Below are 10361 nucleotides of genomic sequence, written 5' to 3'. Positions count from 1 at the left end.
ACAAGGTATGTGTTAAAAATTGGGGCACCCTAGTTTTGAACAAAGTTATAGAGGACAATTTCTACTTCCTTAATTAAGTACTTCAGAACGCCGGCCAATAAGTTTTGACCAATTTTATATATCTTAATTTTTGCAATATAAAACAAATTTGATTTATATTGTATAGCGTTGAAAGTGCTCAAGACCGTTTGTTGCTTACATTTGATTTGATTTTTTTTATTTATGGAAACGAGCATTGCAGGTAAAATTGGGCAAAAAGTAATATAACCGTTCCAAGAGAAAAATGCAAGTTGCATACTAACTTGTATCAAATCAGGGTGCCCCACCTCAAAATCCTCCTTAAATTATATGTGCTTGAAATCATAAAATTAGCGAAAAAAAAACATTCAGATCTAAAAATGAATATATATGCTTGGAGATGCTTTTAGAATCATAAAATATCCAATTCCAATACGTACATTCTAGATTAGTAAAAAAATAATACAATTTGGCTCAATTTGCAACTCATAGGAATTTTCACCGCAAGCAGCGTGTTGTGTTTTGTAGAGGCTTCTTCTTTAGACTAAAGAATAAATAAAAAATTATTATTCAATTGTTATCCTTTATTTTCCAACTTACATTTCAGAAATCCCTTGGCCTTTCCAAGCAGGGAGGTCTGGACAGATGAACTGGTTTCATTTGCTTTCTTGCCGACGTCTGACACCGCCGCGACAACATCCTCACGCTTCGCATCGAGGAACTTGTCAGCCTCATCCAATTTTTTGTCCATTTCAGAATTGGCTTCCTTGATTTTCTCGTCAACGGTTTTTTCAACCTCGGCAATTCCAGCGTTGACAGTTGACTCGACCAGACCAGTTGCCTATATGAGGGTGGAAAAGTTTTTTTCAATAATTTAGGTCTGAATAAATATAACAAAAAATTAAAAATTATATAAATAATTAGTAAATATGTGCCCTCTGCACCACCAATTAAGGGCGCAGGCCGGCGCAAGACTTTTGTCTTACCCTGACCCTAAACAAGCAAATATTTAATAAAATTAACTTTTCCTTATCATATACTTTTTTCTTAAAAAAAATTAACAAATCTTCTGTGGGAAATCCTTAATTAATTTACCTCAGTGGTTGTGTCAGAAGCAACCTTTTCAGCCTCCTGCTTAGTTTGTGTCAAAGCCTCAGTAGTCTTTGTAACCTGGTCTTCTAGCAATTCCGTGGCTGCCTTCTTCTTTTCTCCTGCAAGAGCGCTCACTTCACCCTTTTTCTTCTCCAGCAGCTCGCCGGCTTTGTCTGTTACATTTTTCAATGCTAAAAACAAATAATGCAATTTTTAGATTTTAATATTTATATTATTTATAAAATAAATTAGGCAAAAGAGTAAGTTTTTTATGAACCCAAATCAATTTTTTAATCAAAATGAAACGTCAAAACTATCAAAAGCAAAAAAAAAGTAAATAAATTTAGCGGCTTCTGCCCTTTCAAAATTCATCGATTTACTCTGGGATGATATATTAATTCCTTATTTTTAAGAAACCATATATGCAGCTCGGAACGTAAGATTGAAAACGCCTAAGTTTTCAGATTTGTTTAGCGTCGATATTTTTGTTAAAATATATGTATCATATATTATATTATACATATACATATAATAAAATAAAGCCAGCCCCCAATGTATATAATACTATTTAATTTTTTCTTCCTCTGAGAGAATGCATTTATATTGAATACATTTGCGCTGGGGAAACTGAGGAAAATTGCGAAAATTGCATCAAATAAATGGAAAAATGTGTTTTTGATTTCTCTGAAAAACATTTCACAGAGTTTTGGTTCAAATTTCAAATAAAAATGTATTTATTTATCAACTTTTACACTTGAATTTTCTCGTTTTATTCATGCACGAATAAAATATTTCTTTTGATCGAATTCTGTTTCGTGCGTGGCTGGTAAAATTTTTTATGTTTATTTATTCTTATTCTGCGCACGTTTAAATCGTTTAAATTAGAAAGCAGTTTATCTGCCTCTCCAAAGTTTAATCATTGAATTAATGTTTTATTGTTATTTAGCGTCACTATACTATATCACTGGCCGGGTCATATATTTTCTTTTTTGAGAACCGATTAAATAATAATAATATATAGTGTTAAGAAAATAATGATTGCAAATCGGCTGCTACATACAAACTATGATCCAAAAAAATTTATTCATGCCAGAACTTTGCTTCCAAATTGGGCCTATGGTTTTTGGAAAATTGTTTACTAGAGTTGGCTGCCAATCCTTTCCCAATGCGACTTTTCCATTTCTTGTACGACTTGTTGCGAGAGAATAAATGAATTAAATTTAATTGTCATGGCTTGACAAGCCGTCGGCCGCGCCACAAAATATTGGGCGGCCGTCGTTTTTTTTTAGCCGAAGCATTCAAAGTCTCAGCTGAGCCACCGAAGGTCAAGATCCAGTCAGGAACTTGTTTGTCTTGGGGGAAATGAAAAAGGCGTATAGAAAATGTTTTTCTGTAATACTCTTTACATTAATTTTAATCACAATATAATTATGAAGCTATTAGCAGCTTTATTAAAAGCTTAAAAGCTGAATCTAATTATAATTTTATTATATACTATAATTAGCTAATATTGTCCCTTCCCAGGGGAACGGTACTGTACAACTGTCCCGTTATATTGGCACATTATTTATTACTAGACGTGAAATTCCAATTGAAAAATTTAGGTATAGATTATAATATCTAAATATGCCGATTGAAATTATATATTCCGTTGTGTGCCTGGAAAATTTATTGATTTTGCTGCATCTGATTTTGGTTTATGAATTTGCACATTATCGTTTCTCTCTCAATTTCTCGTTAATAAAAGTTGTTCCAAACAAACAAAACAATGGCAATTCAGTAAAAAGCTCCAGCAACACGAATACCGGCAAAATAGGTCACTCGCATGCATGCACGTCTCTTTTGCTGTAGTGCGCGCTCAATTATTAAAATCGAATTCCCTCAAAACCGGTCATCAAGAGGGTCGATACGCTTCAATTCGTTAAAAATATTAGTACAAAGATTGTTTTTCAAAAAATATAAATCTTTTAATCATAAATTTCCTACGTTCAATTTTTCAAGGTTATAGCCATTAAAATTCCTTTGCCTCTTTTAGCATTAAAAAGCTCTGACGTGAAACAATGGCTGGCGATACTCGTCAAGCCACTTTATTTTTATTTTTTTTTTTTGCTATATAAATTAATTTATAAGAGAATAAATAGTTGAAAAAATTGAAACGGAGGCTTTTTCACGAAATCCACCTTCTTCTTGAGACCCATTTATCAATTTTTTTTACCAGGAAATTTTCATTATTTCCCCTATATGCTACAGTGCAATGAGAAATGAAAACCCGTGCGCCGTGAGAAACCTCGCCCCTCGCGTCTTTGCCGCTCAGAATGAGCAGGAAAATAACTATTTAGCCGATATAATATTATCTCTGCGCCACCAAAAAACGCTTTGATCGAGCCATTTTCAATATTTATACGGAATAATGTGATAAAATAATTTGTACCTCCTCCAAGTCCAAACATGGTGTCCTTGTTGCCGAGTTTTTTAAGTCGCAATAAAAGAGAAGAGCCGCACCACAGTATAGGTCCGCAATGCAGATGATGGTCTGTGTCTGAAAGCGCCTCTCACGCTGTGCAGTCAACTCGGCGCCCTGAATTCCCCTCTTTTCGTTTTCAATGCATTTCCCCACCTCGCGAGCACCAGGCCGTGACCCCAGGAACGTGAACCGTGTGGCTCGGGTCGGGGGTCTTTCTCCGGGAAATATATACGCATGCGCTTCTTTACGGCGTAGTAAGAGGAAGGGTGTTGTTTGCCTCACACACCCTATCGATTTTGCAAGGGTATTTTAGGGACTAGGATAATATGTTTAAGTTCGCAAAGAAATCCGTTCTCCATAAATTACTGCAATGGAAATTGGGAATCAAATACTTTTTCTTTTGAAAATTTATAATATGAACGTATTTGTATTAATATAGCATTAATAATATATTCAATATTTTATTAAAAATAGCTTGGTAAAAATTTCTCTTTTGGTTTTAAATATTCTGAATTATTACGCTTGTAGATAAGTAAAAACAAAAAATATAGAAACCATTAAATCCATGTTTTTCTTTTCAAATAATTATTTTGATAATAATCATTTTCAGCTCTGGATTGGGTCCTGATACTCCTGATCGGATCCAGGCTAAATATAAAAATATTAAGGTTATGGTTGAAAGAGTGTGAGCTTTTTTTATTAGTGTCAAAGGTGTGAATTCCATATAATGTAAAGAGCTGCAGCTTTTTATTATAGAATTATGCTGACGATATGTTTCGTCTGACAATGAGGCGCTGTCCGCTTCAACTTGCTTCAATTGCACTTTTGTGAATACTGAGTGTCACTATTTCAGCTAAAATATTTAGCCATCGAGCGCTGCTGCAGAAAATTAACTCGTAGTTTCAATGTTATTTTAATTTGAAAGTCAAAAATAGATATTATTTTATATTCCTACATACAATATATTAATTTTTTTACGGCGCATATATTTATTTATTTATTCTCCATTCAGATACAATAGAAAAACACAACATCTTATTACATCAAGTCAATACACAATATAAGACATAAAACAAAACACTGAAAATACATGTAAAGAATGTTGGTTAGAGGGGTGAATGGAGAAATGGCTCTTCGCTAGCAAACAACTTGCTAAAGCACGGCGCACTCTCCTTCGAAGAAGAGCGCACAGGCCGCTAGAGCCATTGGGCAGGGGGGCTACGGATAAAAAAACTTCATAAATAAGTTTTCAAATATTTATTACAAACAAATATATTTTCAATCTTCAATCGTAATGACATTAAAGAATTAATAATAATATTTAATATTTCGAGTTTAGCTTGATGCAATCGCTTTTATAATATTGAATAAAAACGCTAATTGTAAGAAGTACAAAATAAGATATTTATGGTGCGTGATTGTATTGCATAATTAATAATAATTTAAGTCTTTTTAATGGCTTTGTTAATATTGGTTTGTACATTTTTTATTGGCAGTCAAATATTGCTCTTCTAAAAATCAATAGGACTGAAAATCGAGATTTCATTATTCATTAATCAAACCGCGGAGGAATGACCTGCAACCCGCAGTGAAGGGCGGTACCGCGGCACAGTTTCCACCACTGTGCAAGGCGTATGTGTAGCAAAATCAAATAATTTAGTGTTTAGTGTGCTACTCCTCATTTTTCTGAAGGTTTTAGCGGTGAAATCTCTCTTTTGAAGAAGACTGTGCCGAGCTGAGTAGCAAAGTTTTTTTGCTACAGTGAAAAGATTTCCCCCCAATCAAAATTATTTTTGGTATATAAATTTAAAATTCAGCTTTCCTCGATATATGCATAGTTTTTTTATTTGCTTATATTGTTTTGCCGAAAAATATCCTGCTCAAGATGCTTCTTATGAACGACCATAAACGATTTCGAGGAAAAGTTAAAGTCCAACATGAGAAAAAATAATGATTCCGTGTTATTAGTCTATATACAGCGTAAGGCATTCAAAAGGGTCACCTAAAGAGTGAGGATTTGAAATTTGAATGAAGAGGAGGAATGGCGTGTTATTATAAATTTAAACATACACAATTTTTAATTGTCCACTATTCAACTATTGTGTATGCAATATGTTGGAAAAAAATATATATAAGAAAAGAAAGAAATTTTAAGGGTAAAAAAAAGTTATGCAGATTTTAACGATCTTATCAATTAAATATTTTTTATAAATGAAACGGCCCTGATTTTTCCTGTCTCCAATATTTACAAAGGGCCAAAAAACCATATTTTTCTAATTTCTTTTCAAAATAAACACATCTTAAAAGAACAGTTAATTGGACAATTGGAGATTGGAGCGCCTTTCATTATGGCCCGAATCCGATCATCTATGATAGGGGGCGTCACCTCTTTGCCCCTTCCCCTCCCCTCTCGCTGTTTAAATTTGTAAACAAACAACGCATCGCGCAAACTATTTTTTATACAAAAAAGTTTAATTAAAAACAAGTTCGGTAAGTAAAATAACACTATTTTGGTGGGTAAAATGTAAAATATATCATTTTTATATTTGAAATCGAGCAAACGATATAATCAACGTTGTTAATTTGTTTGAGAGAGAAATTTAGCTAAACAAATCTGAGAAAACACACTTTTAATCACATGAATTTATCTTTTTATCATTTCCACATGGTGCGGTAAGATTACATATTGCAAAACAAAGTACATAATCAGAGTATGTATGTAAAAAGGAAATCATGAAAGAGTATAAAATTTAAATAGTACGTATCAAAATTATAAAAAAAAATAAAGAAGTTTAATGTTTAAAAAATAAGTTTCCTAATATTTTGATGGTTCTAATTTGCAGCTATGAGTTCTTCTACTTCAATGCGTTTTCTAGAGGAGAGGCATGTTGCCATTGTGGTTGACCTGCTTGTTTGGTCACATCGAATGGACCTGTTAGCATTATCAAACGTAAGAGGTATGTATTAATTAAGATTGTCCTTTATTTATTTATTCATTAAATTTTGTATGGAATAAAACCTAGAATTTTAAATTTTAACTCTCAATTATATTCTAAATGGTGTAATAAATTTTGTAAAATACTTAGGTGAAGTCTCTCTGCAGCGGTTGACATGGCAAAAGGTTTGGACCCTTGCACCACCAAACCAAGGGCTGATGGTGACTGCCATGGCCTGGCGACCAGACAGCAAAATCCTAGCAGTCGCTTATTCCAACGGAGAGTTGCTGCTGGTCGATGTTGAGAATGGTGACGTTGTCCATAGTCTGAAAAATGTTGGAGAAGTGTCGTGCCTTTCTTGGCCTGAGTTGAAGGAAGAAGAGAAAATCTCGCCTTGTAATTTTATGGTTGTTTAATCTAATTTCTTTCCCATGCATAAATAAAATTTTCTTTAATTTAGGAAGAAAATTCCAAACTCCTTCCTCCTCTACCACTGCTCTCGAGAAGTTTCGGCCCTATCAGCAAAGAAGAAAATGCTGAGGACTCAAAGCAGATCAGCAGCCAGAAGAAATTGAACCTCCTTGTTTCTGGAACTGTTAACGGTGTGGTTTCTCTGCACGCCCTGGGTCTCCTCGCATGTGGATCAATCGACATGACAAACGTTTTCGAAGGCAAAAAGTGCAGAGTCTTGTCTGTTGCCATGGACTCTGCCTTCAAGAGTTTGATTGCCACAATTTCAGTAGAGTCTGATGGTAATATTTTCGGAGCCGTTGCTAATCAAACTAGAAAATGATGCAATTTTTTTCAGATGGCTGGTTGCTAAATGTCGTTCATCTTGATACTTCGAAGGTTGCGAGCCATTCGGAACAACTCCTTATTTTGGTCAAGCAACATGGTTTGATTCTTAGTCAAGTTGCGTACCTTGGCCAGACCATGAGCTCAATAACAGAAGCGTGGGAAAACATTTTGATGGAAATGGACTCCAATCTGTCCAAGTATGCCTCTCAGGTTGGGCCTGGCGCTGTCTCGGCAGACTTTTTGGACCTGCTGATGCTTGGCTCTGCAAGCACTGAACTTCAGGTAATTAAAAAGTTTTTTCCAGCGACAAAAGTAATAAATAAGTTTTCTGCTAGACATTCCTTTTAAACGACTTGACCGAGAAGGGTCTGAAAAAGTTAGGCCATTCAATCGAATTGTCTTACACAAATATCCAGAAGCTGGTTCTGAAACACTTGCAAGCTGTTGGTGCCGCAATTTACTTTCACACCTCCGGACTCACCGGAATGGCAAATGAGAAGTTGTTCCAAGAAATAGGACTTTGCTCTGAACTCATATTGCGAGCTTCGATTTCAGCCGCAGCATTTATTACCAAAGCAACCGAGGTAAATTTTCATGTAAAACTCAAGCAAATTACACCAATTTTTTTTAGGTCCAACAAGTTATTGATTCTTCCATGAAAAACTACAAAGCATTCTTCCGTTGGCTTTACGCAGCGATCCTGCGTTTGTCAGATGAGCGGATTCCACCTGAAATTGTGAAAATGCGCCAACAGGAACTGTCATTCATTGCCGAGTTTTTGGAAAAGTTTGATGAGCTTCCAGGTGACGCTGATGGTAATAAGCCAAAATTTAATCTCGAGCGGCTCGGCCAGTACCTTGTTGACAAAGATCTGACCACCCCGGGAGACGCTTCCAGTAATACTTGGTACAAGTTTCTGAGTCAAGACCCTGAACTGAGAGACAACCCTGCCATCATTCCAAGGTACTAATAAATTCTTTATTAATAAATTTAATTATTATGCATTTTCATTAAGGTTCGAGAAAATGTCCCTGGTACAGCAACACAAGCACTTATTGGCTGCGACAGACGAGCTGTTTGCTCACCCATCCTCCAGCTTCCCGATGCCTCTTTTGCAGAAGAAAATAATCCACTTTGTGAAAGAAATCTCTCAGCTGCGCATCAGCACCTTTTGCCACCAAGAAAAATTCATGGTGACGTTTGTTGATAGGCATGGTGCTCACGGCACCCTTCAATATGCAGATATTTGCCTTAAAACAGTTGAAGATCCCGCTAGGAAAATAGCTTTTAAGTAAACTAAATTAAATGTTATTTGTCTCTTCATGCTGTAATGAAACTTTGCCTCACAGATTTACTGAAACCGTTAGCCACAAAGTGCTGGACGTCCAGTTCTTTTCCGAAGAGACTGTCTCTGTTCTGCTGGAGCAAGAGCAAGAAAATAAAATGGCAGTTTTCTTACAGTTCCCTAGCAGAATTGCAATGGATCATGCAAGTGCATTCCCAGGAGAGGTATATTATTAAATATAAATATTTTATTGTAGAGAATCTTAAATTCAATTGCTCTTTGCAGCCAAAAGAGGCCACAAATTACTTAGAGCCTAATTCCCTCCGAAGTTTGGAGAACATGGTTGGTGCTCAATTAGCTGTTAGCGGCGAACGCAAGGTAGCTGTTGTGCTAAGCGAAAGTAGAAGGAGAGTTCGTCTTTTTGAAATGGAGGCAGAAGAGGACGAAGATGAAGAAGAGACGTTAAATTCAACTCGTGAAAGTGACCAAGGTTGTTGATATCCTTGGCAAATTTTTTTAACGAAAATGAATTAAAAAACGAGACTTACAACAAAAAATTTATTTTCCATTCATAATCCTTTACTTACATAATTAGAACATCATTCAAACTTTCACATTCTCGTCTTGGCGTATTCATTGGGAAACTGGAAAGAATGTTGCCCGATAGCAAAGATGTTTGGTAAAAGCCCCGCATTTGGAATCACATTCCAAGACAAGGTCAGAGTAACATTCTTGTGGCCCCTAAGACAAAAAATTTGATTTATTATTAGTTCATGCAAAATGTTTAGTATCCAATTACTTCAATCCTTCTCCATCATCCCAGAAGTAGTACTTCGTGTTTACGTTCTTGAAGTCCAGCACGGCGTTCTCACCTCTCTGAATGATTTTATCCCAGAGCACAACCTTAAAGTTGAAAAAAAAAATGAAATTTGCTATGCTTGAAATGAATTAAAAATTTTCACCTGATTCAAGGCATTGTTGGGCGTCTGGTATTCTGCGGTGAGGTAGAGGAATAGTTGTTTCACATTCCAGTTGAACAGGTGTGTAAGGTCTGGAAAATGAGAATCATTCCTTTGTCAATCAATGCATATTTTTACTTTTTTTTTAAATAAAATTATAGCTACATAAAATTTATTTCTTTGAGAACAAAGCAATAAATAATAGAAACTTCATAAAGAGTTATATATTGTATAAAAATAATAATTCAATTCATCGAAATTATTTTTTTAAGCACAAACCAGTTTGCAGATCAAAAGTGAGGAACCCTAGGTCGTTTTCGTCCCTTGAAGCACTGTAGTCGGGTACGTTTTTGCTGCAAATAAATTTATTTTTTTATAAGCTGGCCAAGATTGAAAAAGTGCGAAAAACACGCTTTTGCTTACACAACTACTTTGACGGTGTTCATGTGAGCCTCTGTTCTGTAATCGACGAACAAAGTCGAGAGGAAGCAACAAAACGTCAGTCCTGCGAGCACACTGAGTGTGTACGCCAGGATGGCGTTTCCTCTCGTCAAAACCGTATGCATTGCTCGTCCGAATTTCTTAACAGATTACTAAGAGGCTACGAGAGTGAGGCTCTTTTTAATTTCATAAAAATCCTAGTAATCGTACCGGCTGGAGTGTTTACGTTTCTAAAACTTTATCTGCTGACAGGCGTACACGCAATACCAGTGCTGCCAATAATTTAGCAATAGGTATTATGCTTGCAAAATAATAAGAAAAGGAAACATTTTATTCTTAAGTTACACATATAAATTTAAGATACTTTT

The 10361-nt window shown here is 35.3% G+C and overlaps 3 protein-coding genes across 4 annotated transcripts; 1 reads left to right on the top strand and 2 right to left on the bottom strand.

Annotated features, from left to right (window-relative positions):
• Positions 1-17: 17 nt before the first annotated feature.
• LOC132199782 (uncharacterized) lies at positions 18-3700 on the bottom strand. The gene is made up of 4 exons (XM_059624765.1): positions 3542-3700; positions 1114-1301; positions 619-859; positions 18-562 (listed from the first exon to the last, which is right to left on the bottom strand). The coding sequence occupies exons 1-4, from the start codon at positions 3558-3560 to the stop codon at positions 558-560; spliced, it is 453 nt and encodes a 150-aa protein (XP_059480748.1). The 5' UTR covers positions 3561-3700; the 3' UTR covers positions 18-557.
• Positions 3701-5975: 2275 nt separating this feature from the next.
• LOC132199556 (anaphase-promoting complex subunit 4) lies at positions 5976-9138 on the top strand. Of its 2 annotated transcripts, none has more exons than XM_059624368.1 (10): positions 5976-6064; positions 6418-6531; positions 6661-6917; positions 6971-7262; positions 7319-7590; positions 7644-7892; positions 7940-8271; positions 8324-8599; positions 8658-8817; positions 8879-9138. In XM_059624368.1, exons 2-10 carry the CDS (start codon positions 6420-6422, stop codon positions 9089-9091), a joined length of 2163 nt encoding a protein of 720 aa, XP_059480351.1. In that variant the 5' UTR covers positions 5976-6064; positions 6418-6419; the 3' UTR covers positions 9092-9138. The 2 variants fall into 2 exon arrangements, with proteins under 2 accessions (XP_059480351.1, XP_059480352.1); XM_059624369.1 differs by lacking the exon at positions 5976-6064 and adding an exon at positions 6307-6331.
• On the bottom strand, positions 9138-10262 carry LOC132199558 (signal peptidase complex subunit 3). Its single transcript, XM_059624370.1, has 5 exons — positions 9976-10262; positions 9832-9905; positions 9556-9644; positions 9393-9496; positions 9138-9334 (listed from the first exon to the last, which is right to left on the bottom strand). Exons 1-5 carry the CDS (start codon positions 10116-10118, stop codon positions 9205-9207), a joined length of 540 nt encoding a protein of 179 aa, XP_059480353.1. The 5' UTR covers positions 10119-10262; the 3' UTR covers positions 9138-9204.
• Positions 10263-10361: the final 99 nt, after the last annotated feature.

The sequence above is a fragment of the Neocloeon triangulifer genome, unplaced genomic scaffold (genome assembly GCF_031216515.1).
Source record: "Neocloeon triangulifer isolate White Clay Creek 2 clone unplaced genomic scaffold, ASM3121651v1 ptg000014l, whole genome shotgun sequence".
Lineage (NCBI taxonomy): Eukaryota > Metazoa > Arthropoda > Insecta > Ephemeroptera > Baetidae > Neocloeon > Neocloeon triangulifer.
Note: the sequence above shows the minus strand (reverse complement) of the source record. Positions and strands in the feature narration are given on the sequence as shown.

What these genes read in the sequence shown, in the direction of transcription:
- LOC132199556 (XM_059624368.1), top strand. Translation starts at nt 6,420, where the DNA reads ATGAGTTCTTCTACTTCAATGCGTTTTCTAGAGGAGAGGCATGTTGCC. An exon ending in TCTCGCCTTGTAATTTTATG is followed by an intron (nt 6,918 to 6,970) that starts GTTGTTTAATCT and finishes TCTTTAATTTAG; the next exon opens with GAAGAAAATTCCAAACTCCT. An exon ending in TTATTACCAAAGCAACCGAG is followed by an intron (nt 7,893 to 7,939) that starts GTAAATTTTCAT and finishes AATTTTTTTTAG; the next exon opens with GTCCAACAAGTTATTGATTC.
- LOC132199782 (XM_059624765.1), bottom strand. An exon ending in CTTCTGACACAACCACTGAG is followed by an intron (nt 860 to 1,113) that starts GTAAATTAATTA and finishes ACCCTCATATAG; the next exon opens with GCAACTGGTCTGGTCGAGTC.
- LOC132199558 (XM_059624370.1), bottom strand. Translation starts at nt 10,118, where the DNA reads ATGCATACGGTTTTGACGAGAGGAAACGCCATCCTGGCGTACACACTC. An exon ending in CACTTTTGATCTGCAAACTG is followed by an intron (nt 9,645 to 9,831) that starts GTTTGTGCTTAA and finishes CTCATTTTCCAG; the next exon opens with ACCTTACACACCTGTTCAAC. An exon ending in GATGATGGAGAAGGATTGAA is followed by an intron (nt 9,335 to 9,392) that starts GTAATTGGATAC and finishes TTTTTGTCTTAG; the next exon opens with GGGCCACAAGAATGTTACTC.